Raw genomic sequence first — 24,847 nt, forward strand, 5'->3', positions numbered from 1 at the left:
GATGTTAGCGTGATTTCCACAGACGAACGGACAGCCGGCGAGACGGACGGACTCAGAATTTCACCACGACCCAGAATATATTTATGGGGTCTTAGACCAATATTTCGATGTGTTACAAACGGAATGACAAAGTTAATTTACCCCCATCCTATGGTGGAGGGTATAAAAAAGATTTAAGCACTAGAAAATATTTGAAGTTTGCGTTGTTATGTGATATGAGTATTAGAGATCGGATTCCTGCACTATTGGGTTGATCTCTTTGGCAACACTGTGGAAGAGTGAACCGTCAGCCTCTAAGCTGACGGACTACAGCTTTTGCACGTTCTTTTGGAGATTTTCTCTCTAAATCTTAAAGAGAAGTGTATATGGGCTTCTGCCCAGACTAAAAAATGTTTTTTTTTTTTTATATTGGGTCAATATTTTAATCCGTACAGTCAAACTTAGCTTCATTTGTACATTGTTTTATTCCTAGTATATATTTTCAAAACAAATATTTCTATTCTATTTACATATTTATGATTGTTTCTTTTTTTACCATGTTTTCAATGTTTTGGATGAATGGACAAATTTGATGATTTTGATGATTCTGAATGATTCTATGGGTTTTGTTTGTATAAGGTGGTACTTCTCCAGGCAGTTCAGCTCCAGCGAAGCAGAAAAAACTTTTCCTCACTGATGGTTGGACATGTGCTTTCACCGGTGTTTGTATTTACATATTTCGCATTAATACAACCAAACAATTGCCTGAGGAAGGATTTCAAAAGGATTTGTAAGTAAAATGAGTATAAATTTCACTAAACAATAAAAACAATTTCGTAAACAGGGACATAAAACATTGATAAGCATCAATTGATCTAAAAATAAGTTAAGGAAAATGCTGCAGCAATCGTATGTGAACGTAATTTTTTTTGGGTTTTATAGAATTTGAAAATTTTCACAAAAAAAAAATTGAGAGTAACTTCCCCTTTAATGTTGTTATAAAATCGATGAGGGCTGAATCTATTAATTTTCATATTTATATAAAATACTTTAATTTTAAAGCGTTTTGAAATATTTTCATTTACACTTACTTATACAATGTAATACAATTTTTTTCTGAATAAAAATATATATATTTTTAAATAGAAGTTTACCTTATATGCTCACTCCCTTTCAGATTTTGTGGCATTATCGATGCCAAAAATGTTGGTTTGGTTACTTCCATCGAACGTATTATCGAATATGTCTTTATGCAAGCTTTGGCTTTCCCCAGCCTAGAGGGAGAAGAAGAGGATTTCAGTTGTGGCCTTATTAAAGGCCAATTATTGCCGGGGCTGCGTTCATTTTGTAGTGCTTTGAGAGTTTGTGAACAAGTTTGCGATCACTTCAATGTGTTCGATGATGGCTGCGATATGTTCGAACGTGTCGAACAAGTTGATGAAGTAAAAGACTTGGCAAAAAATCAAGAATTTTGTACTCAACTTGAAGAACGAGTAACCAACTGGATTAAGGGCATCACTAAGATCTTGGGTGAAAGTGATCAATTGCGAAAGGAGAATGATTCAAGTGGCCCTCAAGATGAATTGGAATATTGGAAAAAACGTGGTGCCCAATTCTCGCAACTTTTGGCTCATCTGCAAACCAAAGAAGTTCAATATACATTGCATTGCTTGTTTTTGGCCAATTCTAAAGTTATGCGTGATTGGAAGGATACCGATCGTAAAATAACATTTTGCTATAACGAAGCAAGGGATAATTCCAAATTTATCCAAGCCATGGAGAATTGCTGTCATTCGTTGTATTTAGATGATCCGGTAAAAAATTTAAGAAATAAACAAAAACAATCTACCAAAATTTGAAGAAAATTTTATCAAACAACTACAAAACAAACAAAATAAGATTTATTTAGCAAAATTTTATTTCTATAGATTTTTTTTTTTCAAAATTTTATTTCAATAGAAAATTTTGTCAAAATTTTATTTCTATGGACAATTCTGTGAAAATTTTATTTCTATAGAAAGCTTTGTCTAAATTTTATTTCTATAGAAAATTTTGTCAAATTTTTATTTCTATACATTTTGTCAAAATTGTATTTTTATAGAAAATTGTGTCAAAATTTTATTTCTACAGAAAATTTTGTTAAGATTTTATTTATAAAGAAAATGTTGTCAAAATGTTACTTCTATAGAAAATTTTTGAAAAATTTTATGTAGCGACTTAGACATATAACATTTTGTCAACATTTTATTTCTATAGAAAAATTTGTCAACATTTCATTTCTACAGAAAAATTTGTCAACATTTTATTTTATTTCTCACGTCCTGTTGCCACTTTAGCCAAAAATAATCTACCAAAATTTTAAGAAAATTTTATCAAAATTTTATTTCAATAGTAAATTTTGTCAAAATTGTATTTCTATAGAAAATTCTGTGAAAATTTTATTTCTATAGAAAATTTTGCCAACATTTTATTTCTATAGAAAATTTTGTCAAATTTTTATTTCTATACAACATTTTGTCAAAATTGTATTTTTATAACAAAATTGTGTCAAAATTTTATTTCTATAGAAAATTTTGTTAAGATTTTATTTATAAAGAAAATTTTGTCAAAATGTTACTTCTATAGAACATGTTTGGAAAATTTTATTTATATAAAACATTTTGTGAATATTTTATTTCTACAGCAAAATTTGTCAACATTTCTCTAGAAAATTTTGTCAAAATTTTATCTCTATAGAAAATTGTGTCAAAATTTTATTTTATTTATATAGAAAATTTTGTATAAATTTTATTCATATAGAAAACTTTGTTAACATTTTATTTCTATAGAAAATTTTGTCAACATTTTATTTCCATAGAGAATATTGTCAAAATTGAATTTCTATAGAAATTTTTTTCAAAATTTTATTTCTATAGAAAATTTTGTCAAATTTTATTTCTATAGAAAATTCTGTCAAAATTTTATTTCTATAGAAAATTTTGTCAAAATTTTATTTCTATAGAAAATTTTGTCAGAATTTTATTTCTATAGAAAATTTTGTCAAAATTTTATTACTATAGAAAATTTTGTCAAAATTTTATTTCTATAGGAAATGTTGTTAAAAGTTTATTTCTATAGATAATTTTGTCAAAAGTTTATTTCAATAGAAAATTTTGTCAAAATTTTATTTCTATAGAAAATTTTGTCAACATTTTTATTTCTATAGAAAATTTTTCCAAAATTTTATTTCTACAGAAATAAGATTTGTCAAAATTTGATGTCTATAAAAATTTTGTCAAAATTTTATTTCTAAAGAAAATTTTGTCAAAATTTTATTTCTATAGAAAAGTTTGTTCAAAGTTTATTCCTATAGAAAAGTTTGTCAACATTTTATTTCTATAGAAAATTTTGTCAAAATTTTAATTTCTATAGAAAATTTTGTCAAGATTTTATTTCTAAAGAAAAGTATATCAGAATTTAATTTCTAAAGAAAATTTTGTCAACATTTTATTTCTTTAGAAAATTTTTCCAATATTTTATTTCTAAAGAAAATTATGTCAAAATTTTATTTCTATAGAAAATTTTTCCAAAATTTTATTTCTAAAGAAAAGTTTGTTCAAAGTTTATTCCTATAGAAAAGTTTGTCAAAATTTTATTTCTATAGAAAATTTTGTCAAAATTTTTATTTCTATAGAAAATTTTGTCAAGATTTTATTTCTAAAAAAAAAAGTATATCAGAATTTAATTTCTAAAGAAAATTTTGACAACATTTTATTTCTTTAGAAAATTTTTCCAATATTTTATTTCTAAAGAAAATTATGTCAAAATTTTATTTCTATAGAAAATTTTTCCAAAATTTTATTTCTACAGAAATAAAATTTGTCAAAATTTTATTTCTAAAGAAAATTTTGTCAATTTTTTCCAAAATTTTATTTTGTCAAAATTTTATTTCTTTAGAAAATTTTTCCCAAATTTTATTTCTGCAAAAATAAAATTTGTCAAAATTTGATGTCTTTAAAAAATTTTGTCAATATTTGATTTCTAAAGAAAATTTTGTCAATTTTTTCCAAAATTTTATTTCTGTACAAAATTTTTCCAAAATTTTATTTCTGTAGGAAATTTTGTCAAAATTTTATTTCTACAGAAAATGATGTCAAAATTTTATTTCTATAAAAAATTTGGCAAAAGTTTATTTCTGAGAAAATTTTGTCAAAATTTTATTTCTATAGAAAATTTTGTCAACATTTTTATTTCTATAGAAAATTTTGTCAAAATTTTATTTCTATAGAAAATTTTGTCAACATTTTATTTCTATAGAAAAATTTTCCAAAATTTTATTTCTATAGAAAATTTTGTCAAAATTTTCATTTCTATAGAAATAAAATTTGTCAAAATTTGATGTCTATAAAAAATTCTGCCAAAAATTTTATTTCTAAAGAAAATTTTGTCTAGAGAAAATTATGTCAAAATTTTATTTCTATAGAAAATTTTTTCAAAATTTTATTTCTATAGAAAATTTTGTCAACATTTTATTTCTATAGAAAAATTTTCCAAAATTTTATTTCTATAGAAAATTGTGTCAAAATTTTCATTTCTATAGAAATAAAATTTGTCAAAATTTGATGTCTATAAAAAATTCTGCCAAAAATTTTATTTCTAAAGAAAATTTTGTCTAGAGAAAATTATGTCAAAATTTTATTTCTATAGAAAATTTTGTCAGAATTTTATTTCTTCAGAAAATTTTTTCCAAAATTTTATTTCTGTAGAAATTTTTTCCAAAATTTTATTTCTGTAGGAAATTTTGTCAAAATTTTAATTTTATAGAAAATGTTTTCAAAATTTTATTTCTATAGAAAATATTGTCAAAATTTTATTTCTATAGAAAATTTTGTTCAAAGTTTATTTGTATAGAAAATTTTGTCAAAATTTTATTTCTATAGAAAATTTTGTCAAAATTTTTATTTCTATAGAAAATTTTGTTCAAAGTTTATTTCTATAGAAAATTTTGACAACATTTTATTTTATTAGAAAATTATTCCAAAATTTTATTTCTACAGAAATAAAATTTGTCAAAATTTGATATCTATAAAAAATTCTGTCAAAAATTTTATTTCTAAAAAAAAATTTTGTCAAAATTTTATTTTTAGAGAAAATTTTTTCAAAATTTTACTTCTACAGAAATAAAATTTGTCAAAATTTGATGTCTATAAAAAATTTTGTTAAAATTTTCTTTTTAAAGAAAATTTTGTCAAAAATTGTATTTTTAGAGAAAATTTTGTCAACATTTTATTTCTAAAGAAAATTTGTCAACATTTTATTTCTATAGAAAATTTTGTCAGAATTTTATTTCTTTAGAAAATTTTTCCAAAATTTTATTTATGTAGAAAATTTTTCCAAAATTTTATTTCTAAAGAAAATTTTGTCAAAATTTGATTTCTATAGAAAATTTTGTCAAAATTTTATTTCTATAGAAAATTTTATCAAAATTTTATTTCTTTAGAAAATTTTGTCAAAATTTTGATTTCTATAGAAAATCTTGTCAACATTTTATTTCTATAGAAAATTTTGTCCAAATTTTATTTTTATTTCTATAGAAATTTTTAAGTTGTCAACATTTTATTTCTATAGAAAATTTTGTCAAAATTTTATCACGATAGGTTAAATATATGTATGTCGAATATCCAAAAGACTGGGCGATCTGCCATCTTCACTGAATTGAATCAAGACTAATACAAATCTATTTTCAAATTGTAGGTTTGCATGAAGGAATCGATATTGAGTCTCTTACAAACGGTACGCTTGATATATAGTGTCTCACAATTTTATAACACATCCGAAAGGACATCAGCACTTATGGTTAAGGTAAGGTTATCCCAATAATTTCCTTGCGGTTTAATTTCCATTTCTTCTCCTCAACAGATCACCAATCAAATGATAGAAACCTGCAAATCATACATCACTTGCCGCTGCAAAGAGACCATTTGGTCTCAGGATCGTTCTTTAGTTCGCACCAAACTTAGTAATTGCATCAAATTGAATCACATCTATCACGAGACCTACTATACTGTAAGAGAGCAACCATTTCTTCCCAATCAAACACCATTTGGATTTTCGGAGAATTTTGTTTTTGGAAAATTTGATACATTTTGTGAAAGGCTATCGAAAATTACATCCATGTTCAATTTGATAGATGACTATACTCATTTGTTCGAAAGACGATTGGAAGGTCTACTCTTGGCCGAAGCTTTAGAGGATGCTTCGAATCATTTTGAAGAAGCTAAAAAGGAAATATTATCCAAAAAATATGATTACTTGGATCATCGTAATGCAGCATTCAATGATGACTATGAGAAATTCATAAGTAAAACGGATGTTCTAAAGGACACCATAGCCACATTGATAGAGACCAACTTCGATACGGTATGGGAGACGCCACAGTGTATTCGTTTCCTTATCCGGTTCGAAAAGGTGAGCGAAAAAATACCTCTATCGAAAATGGATGAGAAATATATGCGTATAGTACGCTATGTGGATAAAGAAGTAGAGAGGGTAGTTAAACTCTTTCGTAAACAACGTGATGATCCTCCAGTGGGACGAAATTTCCCACCTATTTCGGGTCGTATCTATTGGAGTCGTTCTTTATATTGTCACATCACCGAATTAATAGATGCGGTGTGTGATCATCCGGTATTGGGTGTTTTACCCCCAACTCGAGATGTAGAGGCCCGTTATAATCATGTGGCCAATCTGTTGGGTGAATATGAAGATGAAATTATAGCCATTTGGATGGATCAAGATGTCAGTGTGGCAGATGCCTGTCTTCTACAGCCATTGCTGTCGCTGCAAGGTGATCGTATGTTTGTCAATCTACATCCCACTATACCTTTGTTAATACGTGAGGCTAAGCTTTTGGCCAAAATCAAAATAGATTTACCTATTGTGGCAGCGACACTAATGAGTCGTCAGGATTATTTTATAACCATACAGGACTCATTGAATGTAAGTGAAGCTCTAAGGATTCAAAAAGGCAAGTTGATTTTATTGATTTGTTTGTTTTTTTTTCTAGAATCTTATCAAAATGTTTTTGACCACAGTTCGTGCTGTCAAATTGGAAGTACGACCTTTATTTTTACCTCAATTGGTGCGTTTAACGGCCATGTTAAAACCAGGTTTAACTACAATAAATGTGAGTATTTGTTCTATGGATGAAATTAAGGTTTTATATTTCATCAATAATTTTTTCAGTGGACCGATCCTAATTGGAATAAATTCTATGAACGTTGCAAACAAGCCATAGAAACATTTGAAGTATTAGTGGCTCGCATCCATGATATCTATTCCAATCGTATATTGCATGTCTTGATGTGTATGCAGGATATATCATTGCAAGTTTTACCAGCTGGTAAGTTATAGCTTGAGCAATGTGATGATTTTAAAGTAGAGGGCGGATAGGTATAAGTGCCAAGAATTATTTGTAATAAGCATTATGGTAATAGGTAAAGAGGAAAGGTTTTATATTCAAACGATTAAAGAAAACAGATAAGTAATTGGAATATCACAAATTGGGCATTAGTAATAGGTATTAAAATAAAAGAACAATCATTCGTAATAGGTATTATATTTGCTTATTCGCTTTAGCAATCAATTGGCGTCGACGTAAATTGCATGTAATTTGTTTTTCTGACAGAAAATAATAGAGGGTATCTTCTCACACTTTTAAGTTTAAACAAGAATGTGTAGAAGTAGAAGGAATTTTTTGCTTAATCCTCTGGATGATCAGCTGGGTCCTCAAATGCCGATCGTGCAACAGGGCGCCTATCGAGACCCATCACTCAGCTGTAGAGAGCACGTCTATGAGGTGGTGTTTGTGCTAGTCGCTAGTTTCCGAAAAGGTGTTCCCCGTATACTCAGCTAGACTCTCGACAGAATGAGGGTACGTTAGTTTATAAAGGGGTACTGATGAGGTTTGTCCTATTGACTCGCGATGGAATGAAATGGAGCAGGTCTAGAGGTAATATTCTCCCCTTGACTACGGCAGGATATAAATAATAGCTCCTATGATGATTGAGTTAAAAATGGTAAGTAATATCTTGAATATTGAGATTGAGTTAGAGCAGAGAGTAGATAGGTATAGGTCCAAAAGTTACACGTTATAGGCATTTTTATAAAAAGCTAATATAATAGGTGTTTTTTTTATTTCGCCCAAAAACGAGAGAGAAAAGGGATTTTTTAGACTTGATTTAGATTAGATTTCTAATTGGTAAAGTCCCTATACAATGGGCAACGACGCTAATTAATTGCTAAAGAGAAGTTGAAAGGATCGAGATACATCTCAGATCAAGAACCCAAGTTCTTATGGGTTCAAGTAAAATAGGGTAGTAGAGTTCTCTGAGGAAAACTCTGAGTGAAATGCTCCCAATTGATGGTTATGCGTTTTACAGACTATTAGTTATTCCGGACGGAATGTCGGTGTTTGTAAAGAATCTTACAGTATGTCGAATCGATACGACTTATCGGCGATGACTAAATAATCGGTAAATGTGTTATCGATCCCATAAACATGCAGCAGTCTCGATTTTTCCTTCGGACTTAACTTATAATATGTTCAATGTATGGGATATGTTCAACGCGAGCACAGTCGTCCGGAAAAACTGATAGTCTCTAAAGCGCATTACGAAAACCATCACTGGTATGGCTTGTTAGTGGAGAGCAAGTCTATGAGTTTGAGCATGTTAATCGCTATTGTCGGAAAGTGTAGAAGGGTTATTCATATACTCAGTGAGTTTTTTGACGGAAGTTTATTTACTAAGAAGAAAAGGATGGATTTCATCCTGCTGGTTGAGCTGTATAGTATGCACTCGCCATGGGATGAATCGGAAGACTCTCCTCTGTGCTTCGGGTGGATACAAATAATAGCTCTTATCTAGATTGGGGGGGGGGGGGAGGGGTCAGGGTTTCATATTTGGACTTTATTAAATGCGATAGCGATGAGTAATTGGGATATCACTGTAGGCGCCTGTCACTGAAGATAATGGTAATAAGTATTGTCACACTAGGAATTAGTAATACGTATTAATATGAAGCAACGAACACTCGTAATAGGTATTGTATTCATAAATCCCTTTAAAAAGTACAAAGACTATAATTGCTAATGGGACACACGAAGGTTCTTTCAAATTCCAAGATAAAATAGGATACGTTTATTAAAACAAACGGAAGTTCTCTTAGGAATCCAGCTATGTCTGGAATAGGGAGTCTATCGAAACCTATAACTCGTCTGTTTTCTCCTTGGAGAGCAAGCCCAAGATTGCTGGCTTTATACTATGGAAACGCTATGAGTGGAAACGAGGACTAGCTATTTGCGAAATAGAAGTAGAGAGTTCTCACACCTTTATGACGCAGACGAAATTAGGAATAGAAACAAAAGAACACTACCACAGAGAGATCGCACTCCTCCTCTAGGTTTGAACGTCTATATAGAGAGAAGCAAAGAACTCGTGACTAGAGGGAAGTGGAATTATACACTCCTAACTATACATATTTTCATCCGGGCGAATTGACTTTTCCATAGACTTTAGTATAGATCTGGTGAAGTTTTAAGCTGAATAAATGAACGATGATGCAACCTCATATACCTTCGAACAACCAGGGATTTATTTTCTACTGTCTAGAAAATTAAATGCAATATGTCAGCTTACTCATTGTTCAGACAAACTTTTATCATAAGGTTTCTTTTCATATTTCAGATGATGAAATTTGGACAGTTGAAGAATTTCTAGAGAAAAGTGAAGAGTCATGCAGGTACGCAGTGTTCTCATTATTTTATTCTTATATTCTCATTGTATATAAAGAAAGTTCCTGAAAATCTCAATTCCTTTTAATTTCAGAAAAGCGGCTATTGAATTGAATCGTAAAAGTCAAATGATTTCCGAAGCGGTTGAAGAAGTTTTAAACCTTGTGGATAAGGCATCAGAAAGATTTAAAGAAATGGCAGGAGATGATATTGTCACATTATTCGATAGTAAGTTGAGAAAAATCCAAAGATTCAATACAACGATAAGTTATTTAACAAATTTTATCTTTTCCTTCCTTAGCTGTTGCCAAAGATCAAGGTTCATCTGGTCGCAAATCTGGAGAGAATGAAGGTGGCAGTGGTGGCGGTGGAGGAGGAGGAGGGGGAGGCGGTTCTAGTGGAGGTGGTAATCAACAACAAGATTGGAGTATACTTTGGTCTTGCTTTGACAATCCTTTGACTTTATTGGCCACCTCAGAAGGTTTACCCAAAGGTTTACAGGTGATTTGTTCGCAGATTAGTTAAAAACTCCACTTGCTACAAAGGACTAATTTTTTCTGACAGGATATGGTTTGTAATGCAGTGACTGAGATGAGACGTTACTATAGCCGCAAAGTTATCGATGTTCTTATTAAAGTAATACGAGCTGCTTTGGATACTATACGAAGACGTTTTGTATCGGATGATGAGGAACCTGTCTCTCAGAAACCCATATTTGCTCTATATGCCCAATTACAAATACCCAATGTGGTGATTAAACCAAATCTAGAAGAACTCCAAGAGATATTAATAACAGCTGGAAAGACCATAACGGGTATAGCAAAAGGTGTAGCTCAGTGGACGAGTGGAAAAGAATTGCCAGTAAGTTCAATTACAGTGAAACGTCTCAAAAGTGGACACCTTTAAAAGAAGGTACTTGTAGTGAGAGGTTTGCTATATTGACACATTAAAATTAGCCGCTCATAACTGGGCAACTCCCAAACGTGGACCGTGAGATGTTTCACTGGACTCGGAGAAAACTCCAATGATTTCTAACAAAATTTTCTTATTTACAGCAAGTTTCATTGACTCCCCAACCTCGTGTAGGACGTAACCACAACACAAAACGTCGAAAATTGTACACCCTGGATTCGGTACAACGTCCACAAATGCCTCATATGTTGAAGTCTTTCTATTCAGCCATTATGGATAATAAAGAAGTGGCAAAAGCTTTGAATTTATTGTCGAATTGCACAAAGGGTATCAAACCAGAAATTCAGACTTATATCAAACGTTGGAAACCCTATCACTTCCTATGGAAAAATGATCGCACAACGCGACAACTTATGGAATTTGGTTTACAAGAATTTGAAACTACGCTACGTTGCTTATCGGATTTAGATGCCAATTTATTGGTGGAACCGGATATGGAAGTCTTTGGTAATTGTTTGGCTGTTTACAATGAACGTCTTAAATATGGATTGGCCATAGAGATTAAATGTGAGTATGAAGTTGTAGATGATTTTTAGTTTAAGTTTTGGGTTCAGATGAAGTATTGGCATATGCGGCATGTTGGGGATGCCGATGTTCAAACTGGTTCTGCAGAAAATCAGAGTGAGTCCAATTCCTAACTCAGCTCATCCTTGATGAATAGTAAGAATCCCTATGCAGAAGAGAGTCAGGATCAAAATGAGGATGGCTAATGATTAAATTCTAAATGAGAGATTAGTTAGACAGATATTGAAGGAATGTAAAACAAAAACCCATAGAGCTAGATATGAATATAGACATGACCATGGATGTATTGACCATGTAGGGAACAAGATGAAGCTTCCAGATGATACATGTTGTAACTAGTAGTATTTCGAATTACGAGTGCTAGTGTAGATGGATAATAGAGATCATATCGAGCTGGACTTTGAAAGAGACCATGAATGAGGTAAGATGAGAAGATGACCCACTAATAATTGGCAGAACATCCGACGACGGTCTGAATTCTGAGTGTAATCTTACGACTTTTGGTAGACAGTCCTGAAGGTGACCATGAATGAGGTAAGATGAGAAGATGACCCACTAATAATTGGCAGAACATCCGACGACGGTCTGAATTCTGAGTGTAATCTTACGACTTTTGGTAGACAGTCCTGAGTTAATGGAACTCCAGAACCAGATACCAATTAGTAACAATGGTTAGACAGATTAAAAATTGGATAGCTTGGAGTAGGGAAATTACCATGGAGCTGCACCAGGTAAATAGATAAGAACCAAGGAGCTATAGCAAGTAAATGCAGGAAACGGGTATTAGATTCTGTAACGGCGGCTAAGTTAAAGCGAAATTATAATGGAGCTAATGCTCCTTGGGTTATGGATAGACAGTCCTCAACTAATGGATATCCAAAAAAGATACTAAACTGGAACATTGGTTAGACAGATAAAAAAATTGGAGGGCTTGGAGTAGGGTTTATGTACCGTAATATGAGGATCATAATTTCGATAATCATCAGGATTACCAGAGCTAATGGATATCCAGAAACGGAGCTAATGGATATCCAGCTAATGGATATCCATAAACGGATACTAGGTTGGGTTAGGTTAGATGGCTGCCCGATGTATCAGGCTCACTTAGGCTATTCAGTCCATTGTGATACCACAGTTGTGAACAGAAAAGGATACTAACATTGGTTACACAGATAAAAAATTGGAGGGCTTGGAGTAGGGTTGATGGATCGGGATCCTATTTCGATAACAATCAGGATGCCTAGACGGGAAGCGAAATTGCCAAGGACCTATAGCAGGTGAAGTGATAAGAACTAAGGATAACTTTCTGATAAAAGTCCCAAATCATATACCAAATTTTAACAATGCCCTACGGGAAATTGCCACTGACGGACCTATCACAGGACTGGTACCGGTGATCCAGTTTGTCGTAGTTTTTAAATAGTGATAATTTAATGATTTCCATACTCGCTTGATATAAAAATCTTATTGGTGAAGTTGAATTACCAGAATAACCTATGGTTAAACATTTTTGAAAAGTTTTTAATTTACTGGTGCGATTCGGATAATGAAACTGAAACAGATTTCTAAGAGTTTGTCCGAAACTGGTTCATGAGGACCTGCCTATGGAGTGCTACTACTAAAATGCCCCAGAAAGTGTCCTTAGGAACGACTCCAAGGCGTGTCCTAAAGTGTAAATTTATCCCGTCAATGATCACCCATGTTAAGGTGACAGGTACCTTCCATACGTCTTGACCAGAACTAGGACTGGTCCATGCACACCAGGGACTAGTCCTGTGGTTGATCCATTTCCCGTAGGGTGGTTATAGAGATCAAAAATTGGAGGGCTTTTGGAGTATGTCTGATGTACCGCGATATCGGGATCCTAATTTCGATAACCATCAGGCCGGCTAGACGAGAAGCGGAAAGGGAAGGATGCCTAGATGGGAAGAGAAATTACCAAGGAGAAGGCAAAGTGATAAGAACCAAGGAGCCATAGTATCTAGATGTATGGAACGTGAATTCGAAATTACGAAGGGGCTATATCAAGTAAAGCGATAAGGAGCGATAGCTCCTTGGACTATGAACAGACGGCCCTGAGCTAATGGCATTCCAGAACCAGACAACAAACTGGAACATTAGTTAGACAGCTGAAAAAACTTGGAGAGTGGTTGATGGACCGTGATGACAGGATCCTATTTCGAAAACCATCAGGATGCCTTAATGGGAAGCGTCATCAGGATGCCTAGTAAATCTCTAAGAACCAATGAGCTATAGGAAATGAATATAGGGACTTCGAAGGAATACTATTGTGTAACACCGGCTACGTTATAAGAATAATCGCTACCATATACACAGCACTAGTGAGTAATGAGATGGTCTGATGGCCGAGGCTGTGGGGAGGTACTGAAAATGACAGACCCAAGGTTAGGTTAGGTTAAACATTAACTAAAAGTACCTATTACATATGGGCCCTTCAAGTTTTAACCGCTGAATCTTCTCGATTATTTTCTTCTGTTGAACCAACCAGATTGTAACAAAAACATTAGCAGACTGCTTAAGTTAACGTTTTCCAGGTCCGCCAGTAATCTAAAACTATATGCCCTTAAAATTTGCTTACGCGTTACACAAAATGCAGGACACTCACACAAGAGGTGTTTAATTGATTCCTTTTCCTCCGCATCATGACAGCTCATACAAAAGTCATTATACTTCGCGCCAATAGTTTTTGCAAAATCGCCTATCAGGCAGTGACCCGTTATAGCTGATATCAGGAGTGATATCTGATGTCTCGAGAACACTAGCATATCTAGTGTGCGGTTTAAATTTAAATGGGACCATATTTGCTTGGTGTCGTTATAACCCTTGCAATTCTCCCATCGAACATTTGCCATCATAACAGCCTTCTCACGCAGTATGAGCTCGCAGGTAGCCAGGGGCATACCAACAGATTCTAGTTCCCCTGGAATATGTAAGGTAGTCCCTAGCCTTTCCAACTCATCCGCTTCGCAGTTCCCCGGTATGTTCCTATGGCCAGGCACCCATATTAGGTGAATATTGTGCTGCTCAGCCATCTCGTTGAGAGATTTGCGGCAGTCGATGGCCGTTTTCGAGTTAAGGAATACAGAGTACAAGGATTTGACATACCCAAGGAACGAGTATTAGACAGTCGGCCGAGGATGGGTATAACAATTTAAAATTTGGTGGGACGTTTGTATTCGAGGCCACTATTCCTTAGTCGCATTGTAAAACTTTTAAACATCAATTTTTCTCTTCCGTGAAGATTGTTTTGTCATACTTGGTCCCCTTATGCGGATGACGAAAATAGTGATCATTTTGAAACATTACCCCCATACTCCATAGCAATTTCGAATGTGGACATGTTTGACTACAAAGAATAGCTAAAAATCAGACAGAGTTGCCAAATTTCGACTATTATGCTAAAACGGGAAACGATATCTGGAACACATAAAATACTAAATAGTGGCGAGGCGTAAGTCGATCGATATCAGGCGAAGATTCTCTAACTCTTTCCATGCGAACTTAACTTAATCTTGCAGCTGATTTTCAGACAACAGAGGTGATTTTTTGGTGGATGATACATGATTTATGTTATGTCACAGGACGATGAATCCATGAATCCATTATGATAGATTTTAAATAGGGCAAATGTATTAGATGTCCAATGATGAAATCGTTTCAAAGATGTCTTATGACTGGATTGGATTTCAAGTGAAGTTGTTTAACTTGAGTTGCAGGCGATTACCTCTCAAATAATTCCGGTTTTAGCTGTATATCCCGTCCTCATCGATCTCATTTCCCTTTCAGCATGCAATCATAAAATTGGCCAAGCTATGAAGAAGAAATACAAAAAAGAAATGGACTATGTTTATGCAGTGATCAATGAAATGGATCGTAAATTGGATAGGCCTATACGTGATTTGGATGATGTACGTATGATAATGGAAACTTTGGGTAAGATAAGAGAACAAGAAGTTGATATGGAGCTGCGTATTGATCCTATTGAGGTAAGTAAGCAAGAAAATTGTGAAGAATCTTTATTGTTCAATAAACTCTAACACTCCCTGCCATTAGGAAGCTTTCAATGTCCTCACACGTTATGAGGTGCAAGTGGAACGAGAACAATTCGATTTGGTGGATAATCTAAGATCAACATTCCAAAATCTTTTGGCCTGTGCTTTGCAAGCTCAAGTGAAATTATTGGAAATGCAACCATCATTCCAGGATGATTTGAAGGATAATTTGGATAATTTCAAACAGGATAAGATAACCTATGTATCGGAATATCGTACAGCAGGTCCAATGCAACCAGGCTTAACGCCTCGCGAAGCTTCAGATCGTTTAATACTCTTCCAGAATAGATTTGAAGGAATGTGGCGTCGTTTGCAGACCTATCAAAGTGGTGAAGAATTATTTGGTCTACCACAAACCGATTACCCAGAGTTGGGACAAATTCGCAAGGAATTGAATCTATTGCAGAAACTCTACAAACTCTATAACGATGTTATAGATCGGGTCAGCAGCTATTATGATATACCTTGGAATGAAGTGGATATCGAAGAAATCAATAATGAATTGATGGAATTCCAAAATAGATGTCGTAAGCTACCCAAGGCACTGAAGGAATGGCCTGCCTTCCATGCCTTGAAAAAGACCATAGATGATTTCAATGATATGTGCCCCCTATTGGAATTGATGGCCAATAAGGCTATGAAGCCTCGTCATTGGCAGCGTATTATGGATGTTACCCAATACATATTTGAATTTGATTCCGAAGGTTTCTCATTGAAGAATATTTTGGAAGCTCCCCTATTGAAATACAAAGAAGATATTGAAGATATTTGTATCAGTGCCATGAAGGAAAAGGATATTGAGGCTAAATTGAAACAGGTCACCAATGAATGGTCTGTCCACGAGTTGCAATTCATGAGCTTCAATAACAGGGGAGAACTTCTACTGAGAGGTGATACCACGGCTGAGACAATAGGCCAATTGGAAGATAGTTTAATGGTTTTGGGATCGTTGCTATCGAATCGTTATAATGCTCCTTTCCGTAAGCAAATTCAACAATGGGTATTTGATTTATCCAATTCTAATGAGATCTTGGAAAGATGGCTTTTGGTCCAGAATATGTGGGTCTATTTGGAGGCTGTATTCGTTGGTGGTGATATTGCCAAACAATTGCCCAAAGAGGCTAAACGTTTTTCGAAAATTGATAAATCCTGGCAAAAGATTATGCAAAGAGCCCATGAAACTCCTGGTGTGGTGGCTTGCTGTGTCGGAGATGATTTGCTCAAGCAATTGCTTCCCCATCTCCAGGAACAATTAGAGATATGTCAGAAATCTCTGAGTGGTTATCTAGAACGTAAACGTATGATGTTCCCTCGTTTCTTTTTCGTATCAGATCCAGCTCTCTTGGAGATTTTGGGTCAAGCTTCCGATTCGCATACCATTCAAAATCATCTACTATCCATATTTGATAATACGCGTCATATTAAATTCCACGATATTGAATACAATAAAATGATGGCCATCATATCAAGCGAAGGTGAAATGATTCATTTAGATCGTGCCATCAGGGCTGAAGGATCTGTTGAGACATGGTTAACTCAATTGCTGGTCACAGCACAGGCGTCATTGCATTCTATCATTCGTACCGCTTATGCCACAATCAATGATCCAAATTTCAGTTTGCTTGGTTTCCTGGACAAGGCTCCAGCTCAGATTTGTCTTTTGGGTATACAAATGATTTGGACACGCGATGCGGAAATGGCTCTGATGCAGGCCAGACAAGAGAGAAAGGCCATGTCCGAAACTAATAATAAATTTTTAGATATTTTAAATACTTTAATTGATCAGACCACAAGGAATCTAACGAAAATGGAGAGGACCAATTTTGAGACGTTGATTACTATACATGTCCATCAGCGTGATATTTTTGATATATTGGTGAGTACATGTAGTATTACGGAGTTTATAGAGAGTGTTAAAGGATTTATTATCGTTTTGTTTTTCGTTTTAGTGTCGCATGAACATTAAATCAGCAAATGATTTTGAATGGCTTAAACAATGCCGTTTCTATTTCAAAGAAGATTTGGATAAAACCTGGATTTCCGTTACCGATGTTACCTTCACCTATCAGAATGAATATTTGGGGTGTACAGATCGTTTGGTTATTACTCCGTTAACAGATAGGTAAGATATTACAGGACAGCTGGTTTTCTGTATGGGGAAAATGAATATTCACAAGAATATGATCTTAGAGAAATATCTTATATAAATTGAAGTTCATTGAAGTACAAATTTGACGATTTTTTTCTATAAAATCGCGGGTTTTAAAGTAGGACAAGATGAAGTCTGATCACTGTCATATCCGGTGTCCTTATATTGAACGCGATTTACGGTGTTTTGGGGAAATAATGTATGTCTTTTAGTTTGAATACCTTTGTCGCATAATTCGTATTCCCAGATTTAGGTATAAAAGCCAGCCTTTACTCCTTCCTGTCAGGCACTAGAATGAGGCCTACCGCAAAATTGCGGGGAAATGGAGAAGTTCGCCTCCTCGTCCTGTAATATTCCATTATTTTTTTCGATTTGTTATAGCCTCTTGGACCATTGGCTTCATCATGATAAGGATGAGTAGACATCCTAATCACCACTGGGTATCGCAATAGACTGCATAGTCAAAGTGAGCCTGAAATATCGGGCTGCCACTTTTCCTACCCTAACATAACATAGCCTATCATCATAACGTCTATAACACCTAGAATTCCGTCTGTGACTGTATCGCTTCCTGGTCTATTGCATTTCGTAGAAAATGGATATCCTATAAGAGTTTTACCCTTCCTTCATTGGTTCCTTCCTATATATATTGTAACGTGTACCATGATCTCGGGTATGAGTTTCGGAGAGGTTTTTTTCTTCTCCGGCGTGTCGGTAGCGCTATCTATGTGAAATTGCAGTTTCACCATCCCATGTGCCCTAGTATGTCATGTCCTTCTTATGGAATTACTTATTGTAGAGCTTTTGAACTCGTTTCACGATGTTGCCAATCTCCACGATTATCTAGGGAGTTTCGGGGTCACCTCTTCCCTGTCAGAGAGCGCAATACTCTTCGAAAGCCCCGATAGAGTTTGCCTTAGTTCTGTAAAGTAAAGCCTTCGAAGCTGCTTTCGTCGGGTGGAAAACTCTGTTCGAAAGTCCTTGCCTTTGTGTCGACGTCTTGGTAGCGTCATTTACGTGTACGCCGAATAAATTGTAGGACTGACTATGGGCAGTCCAGCCAGGCCTTCCTTTGCAGAGTGGAGAACACTTCCAGAGGAGCCGTCGGACCTGGCTTCTTATCATCCGTTTTTTTTTCTTACACTCCCTGGTTCTCCCATGTCTATGATTCCTTACTTTCCTACTTGTCCTTCGGAACTTGAATGGTTGCCATCCCTGGTTGGAGCCACCGTGGTGCAATGGTAACTAGCCTGTCTTTTTTTTCGACCCTTCAGTTTTGCTATTCGGTGGACTCCACATTGGCCATTTTCAAATACAAAACAGCTATGCAAGCCTCAGATTATAGTCTCAGCATAAGGGAGTGCATTGTAAACTGCAATATCCTTTACATAGTGCAGGATTCTGTTGTTACCAGGATCCACGATGATATGATCTTGGTCTTTAGGTATTTTGCCAAAATCGCTCCATTTTGTCGATCAAACATCTGTGGGAACAACCTGCGCTATCGAAAGTTCGGCGTGAAGAAGTCCTTTCCTTATACACACATATTATGGCTCTGACTATTTACATTTTGATTTACCCCCGGGACCTTTCAGCAATACTCCTTGGTGGTCTTCACGTGGACCTAATCCTTTGCAAATATAAAACAGCTCTGAAGGGTCTTAATACGAGTCTCAATTCCTTATACACGAATTTCCTATGACTTCGATTCTTTACATTCCGACTTCGCCTCGGGAACTTACAGGGTTACTCTTCGATGGGTTCCAAACATAAAGGAGTTCTTCAGAGTCTTAATATGAGTTTCCGACGCAAGTCTTAGCATGAACAAGTCCATTCCTTTTAAGCTCCGTTCCTATGGCAAGCCCCATCATGAAAAAGTCAATTCCGTTTGCACTCACTTCCTATATGGCTCCGACTTAAACGCCGTCCAGTCTATAAGTTTTTCCCGACGGAATGTCTGAGTTTGTAAAGTATCTTACAGTGTGACCGAACGCTAAGAATTGTCGAACGCAAGTAAAATATCGATAAATGTGTTATCGATCCCATAAACAAGCAGCAATATCAATTATGTCTTGATATGTGCGACACGAACACTCTCGTCCGGATAAACTTATAGTCTAGATGACGCATTAGACTCGGGACCTTTCAGGGTTTATTCTTCGGTGGGCTCCAAATATAAGATAGTTCTTCAGAGTCTTAATACGAGTCTCCGACACAAGTCTTAACATGAACAAGTCCATTCCTTTGGCTCTCGTGGTGCAATGGTTAGCATGCCCGCCTTGCATACACAAGGTCGTGGGTTCGATTCCTGCTTCGACCGAACACCAAAAAGTCTTTCAGCGGTGGATTATCCCACCTCAGTAATGCTGGTGACATTTCTGAGGGTTTCAAAGATTCTCTAAGTGTTTTCACTGCAATGTGGAACGCCGTTCGGACTCGGCTATAAAAAGGAGGTCCCTTGTCATTGAGTTTAACATCGAATCGGGAAGCACTCAGTGATAAGAGAGAAGTTCACCAATGTGGTATCACAATGGACTGAAAAATCTAAGTGAGCCTGATACTTCGGGCTGCCACCTAATCTAACATAACCTACGCTCATTTCCTATGACTCCGACTACTTACATTCCGCCTTGGAGCCACCGTTGTGCAATGGTTAGCATGCCCGCCTTGCATACACAAGGTCGTGGGTTCGATTCCTGCTTCGACCGAACACCAAAAAGTTTTTCAGAGGTGGATTATCCCATCTCAGTAATGCTGGTGACATTTCTGAGGGTTTCAAAGCTTCTCTAAGTGGTTTTACTGCAATGTGGAACGCCGTTCGGACTCGGCTATAAAAAGGAGGTCCCTTGTCATTGAGCTTAACATGGAATCGGGCAGCACTCAGTGATAAAAGAGAAGTTCACCAACGTGGTATCACAATGGACTGAATAGTCTAAATGAGCCTGATACATCGGGCTGCCACCTAACCTAATCTATCCTACATTCCGCCTTAGCCTCGGAACCTTTGACGAGTTCTCCTCGGTGGGCTCCACATGACCTTTTACTTTTCAAATATAACACAGCTCTGCAGGGTCTTAAGTCTACCATGAATGTATCCGCAAGACGAATTTCCATTTAAACAAGTAAGGAAAGTCTAAAGTCGGGCGGGGCCGACAATATTATACCCTTCACCACTTTGTAAGTCCACATTTTCGATACCATATCAAATCCGTCCAATGTGTTGGATGCTATATGAATCCATACACATATATTCTGTATATCTGAGCAGAACTGTACAGAGTTCTGCAATACTTATAGATTTAACATTTAAGTCGGCTAATGCGCTGAGGTGGAACACAATGTTAGTAAAAAAATATAGGAAACATTTAAATATGAACCAATTTTGAGGCAACTTCGCAAAAGTGTATTTATGATTTATCGGTCGATATATGTGTAATAGAGTAATAGGAAAATTTGAGTCATTTTGATAAGTTTTCGACTTAGCAGTGGCGATTTGATAAGGAAAATTTAGGTATTTCGGCCAGTTTTGCCTAAATAGGAAAAACATATATATATGGAATCTATATCGAAATCTGAACCGATTGCAATCAAATTTCACATGCATAGTTACTATGCTGAATCTACTCCCTGTGCAAAATTTCACGTAAATCGGATAACAACTTTGACCTCTGTGGACATATGACGGAAAATCGGGCGAAAGATATATATGGGAGCTATATCAAAATCTGAACCGATTTCAACCAAAATAAACACGCATATGCAGAACCTTAATTCTACTGCCTGTGCAAAGTTTCAAGTTCAATTCTACTCCCTCTGCAAAATTTCACGTAAATCAGAGTAGCACTTTTGCCTCTGTGGGCATATTAGTCCAAATCGGGCTAATGATATATATGGGAGCTATATCTAAATCTGAACTTCAACTAAATTTGGCACTATTAACGATACTATTAAACGTACTCGTTGTGCAAAATTTGAAGCAAATCAGGGCAAAACTCTCGCTTTTGGGGCCATATAAGTCCAAATCGGACGAAAGATATATATGGGAGCTATATCTAAATCGGAACCGATTTTAACCAAATTAAGCACACTTAACGATACTATTAAACGTACTTGTTGTGCAAAATTTCAAGCAAATCAGGGCAAAACTCTGGCTTTTGGGGCCATATAAGTCCAAATCGGTCGAAAGATATATATGGGAGCTATATCTAAATCTGAACCGAATTCAACTAAATTTGGCACAATTAACGATACCTTGTACAAAATGTTAATCAAATCAGGGCAAAACTCTGGCTTTTGACGCCATATAAGTCAAAATCGGACGAAAGATATATGGGGGAGCTATATCTAAATCTGAACCGATTTCAACTAAATTTGGCACAATTAACGATACTATTAAACGTACTCGTTGTGCAAAATTTGAAGCAAATCATCTCCTCCCTGTAGCGTCCGTGGGAAACCTCCTGCGCCATCGCAAGCAAGATTTCCTGTGGCTCTGACTCAGGGTTGCTCCTCGGTGTTGGTGACATTTATGAGGATTTCCACGTAAACCTTTTTTCTTTTCATATGTTCAACAGTTATGCAGAGTTTTGTTACGAGTCTCCGATACAAGTCTCAGCATGAGGAAGTCAATTCCTTTTACACACATTTCCCTTCTATGGCTCCGACTCCTTACATGCCGGCTTATGCTCGGAACCTTTTTGAATTGCTTCTCGTTGCGCTCCAAAAAGTTTTTCAACGGTGGATTATCCCTTCTTAGTAATGTTGGTGACATTTCTGAGTGTTTCAAAACTTCTCTAAGAGGTTTCGCGTAACGTGAAATGCTGATCGGACTGGACTACAAAAAGGAGATCATTTTTAATTCAGCTAAAAGTAGAATCGAGCATTGAGGAGAGAGAAGTTCATCACCTGTAGTGTCACAAATGAAATGAAAACAGAAGCCAGTCCTATTCATGGATACGCCAAAATGTTCCTTTAAGGAAGTTCGTGGGAACTTGAAGGAAATTTAAGGCTGAAATCTACGTTAGGAATTTTATCAGAGTCAAGAGTCTTTATAGCTCAAAATTTTAAACAGCCAGACAAAATCAATGACTCATCCCTACAAACAAAAAGGTTAAATAAAAAGCTTTTAAAGATATTTTACAAATTTAATCTCCAAATGTATGTTAATCCTAATTCAAAAGGCAAATACATAACACATGCATTTGTGAGTCCTTCAAAATAATTGCGTTTCAGCAAAAAGTTAAAACGCACACAAAATAACCAAAAATTACCAACAATTTTTTTTTCGATATTAAAGAAAAGAAAGTATTATTTATGGCAAGGGATCGATACGTTTTAACGATTTTAAGGTCATGAACACAAAGCAATGAAATTAACATTAGGTCTTCTACAAAGGCTACAAAAGAAAAGAAAAAAACATGTTTAGACAGAAATTTCAAATTCAGCACAACCAGATTATCAAGAGATTTGCAATTATTAAAAAACACTTAAGGTTTCCACAAATTTGCAACAAGTAAACACATAATCTGCACACTCTCTCTCCTCCTTCTCCTCTCTCTCTCTATCTGACTTTTAAAAGAAATAAAATTGAGATTTTTCACATTTATTTTCAAATTCATGGAAGTAGAGTTCGACGTTTACAACAACATCACAATGTACATTTAATATTAAGCTTTTATTTCAATAGCAGACACAAAAAAATCCAAACATACTAGGATAAAAAAAGTTACCGCCAACAAATGTTGAACAGCTAGCCCCAGGTGAACCCATGCAAGATAAATACATATGTGTGCTGATGACGTTCAAATCTACATAAGAGAGAATTCAGAAGTATAAAAGGGTTACCGGTCGTATAGCGGGATTAGGCACCCCTAGTATGACAATCTACCAACTCTATCGTAAAGCTTGATCTTTTTGTGGTTATACGTACTCAGAGTGTGGAATTCAGCCGAGATCGAAGTTCACTCCAAGACAAATTTCGTAAAGGTCGTCCAAAAATCTGTTACTGTTCCGGAAAGTGTTGATGTTGTGCGGCAACTGATAGTGAGATTCAGACAACCTTATTTATTTGTGGGACCAGCATACATTCAATAACATATTGTATGAAAATAATGTGTTCGCGTTGGATCCCATAAAATTTGTCAATCGCAGTAAGGCCGGGCCGAATCTTAAATACACACCACCATGAATCAAATATAATAGTTTCCTTTGAAAACTCTTCGTTGTAGTGGGTTGATAATATATAGAATTTCAGGGTGTTTGATGACAGATATTCTTCTAAGTTTACAGATATCTTCGTTTCTCGAAGATACATTTAAAGATTCTACCTATGCAGACTAAATCAGATTCTGGATTTCTAACAACCATTTTGGTTTGAGTTTTAGAGGAATCACAAACATCTCGTGTAGGTGTGCAAGAAAATGATTTGAAATCAAAAACCTGTTGATTTTTATCCCCATTATTCAAATAATTAGAAGGAAATTTTGCTTTCAGTTTTATGCAATTTTCATGATCAGTGTGCCTTCTATATCTATATATACCAAATGGACCGATGAAAACTAAATCCTTTAAAATTTCTGGCAAATTTGATAACAACTACGGTTTATATAAGCCCAAGGGGGTAAATCGGAAAATCAGTCTATATGGGTGCTATGCCAAAAACATGCACCGATACACACCAAATTCAGCACACATAATTGCGGTTCTGAAAACCTACAGAATCTAGGAGGATATACCAAAATCTCTAACGATACACAATATATTCCGAGCGCCTATTTATGGCCCTAAAAAACCCCTAGATTTTAAATTTCAGGCAAATTGTATAAAAACTATGGTTTCTAGAAGCCTAAGAAGTAAAATCGCGGGATATATGGGGCTACTCGTATACCAAAACATGGATCAATAGACCCTATTTTTAGCAAACCTATTTGTGGTCCTAAATACCTCGAGATTTCAAATTTCAGCCAAATCGCATTGAAAATACGGTTTCTAGAAGCCTATAGAAGGGGCTATAGCAACACATGGACCGATAGAGCCCATCTTCGAACCTGACCTGTCTGCAAACAAAAAACGAATCTGTGCCAAATTGGAGGACGATATCTCCATTATTGAAAGAAGTAAAGGCAGATCGGTCTATATGATGGCTATAGCAAAACATGGATCGATAGACCTTATTTTCGGTAAACCTATTTGTGATCATAAAATACCTCCAGATTTCAAATTTCAGACAAATCGGATTGAAAATCCCGTTTCTAGAAACCCAAGAAGTAAAATCGGCATATCGGGCTACAACTATTTGTGGTTCTAAAATACCTCGAGATTTCAAATTTCAGCCAAATCGCATTGAAAATACGTTTTCTAGAAGCCCAAGAAATAAAA

General features: G+C 35.1%; 1 protein-coding gene across 1 annotated transcript in view; it reads left to right on the top strand.

Annotated features, from left to right (window-relative positions):
- The window catches only part of Dhc1 (dynein axonemal heavy chain 1), a 154,695-nt gene that overhangs the window by 8,633 nt on the left and 121,215 nt on the right, over positions 1-24,847 (top strand). Inside the window, exons 3-16 of the mRNA XM_075289651.1 lie at positions 619-769; positions 1,157-1,793; positions 5,713-5,820; positions 5,878-6,957; positions 7,025-7,144; positions 7,204-7,360; positions 9,705-9,759; positions 9,846-9,979; positions 10,053-10,252; positions 10,316-10,612; positions 10,807-11,230; positions 15,056-15,255; positions 15,323-17,197; positions 17,271-17,443. Of these exons, the coding sequence (XP_075145766.1) occupies positions 619-769; positions 1,157-1,793; positions 5,713-5,820; positions 5,878-6,957; positions 7,025-7,144; positions 7,204-7,360; positions 9,705-9,759; positions 9,846-9,979; positions 10,053-10,252; positions 10,316-10,612; positions 10,807-11,230; positions 15,056-15,255; positions 15,323-17,197; positions 17,271-17,443 (5,611 nt within the window). The remainder of the gene's footprint in view (positions 1-618; positions 770-1,156; positions 1,794-5,712; positions 5,821-5,877; positions 6,958-7,024; positions 7,145-7,203; positions 7,361-9,704; positions 9,760-9,845; positions 9,980-10,052; positions 10,253-10,315; positions 10,613-10,806; positions 11,231-15,055; positions 15,256-15,322; positions 17,198-17,270; positions 17,444-24,847) is intronic.

Source organism: Haematobia irritans, chromosome 1, assembly GCF_050003625.1.
Source record: "Haematobia irritans isolate KBUSLIRL chromosome 1, ASM5000362v1, whole genome shotgun sequence".
NCBI classification, from domain to species: domain Eukaryota; kingdom Metazoa; phylum Arthropoda; class Insecta; order Diptera; family Muscidae; genus Haematobia; species Haematobia irritans.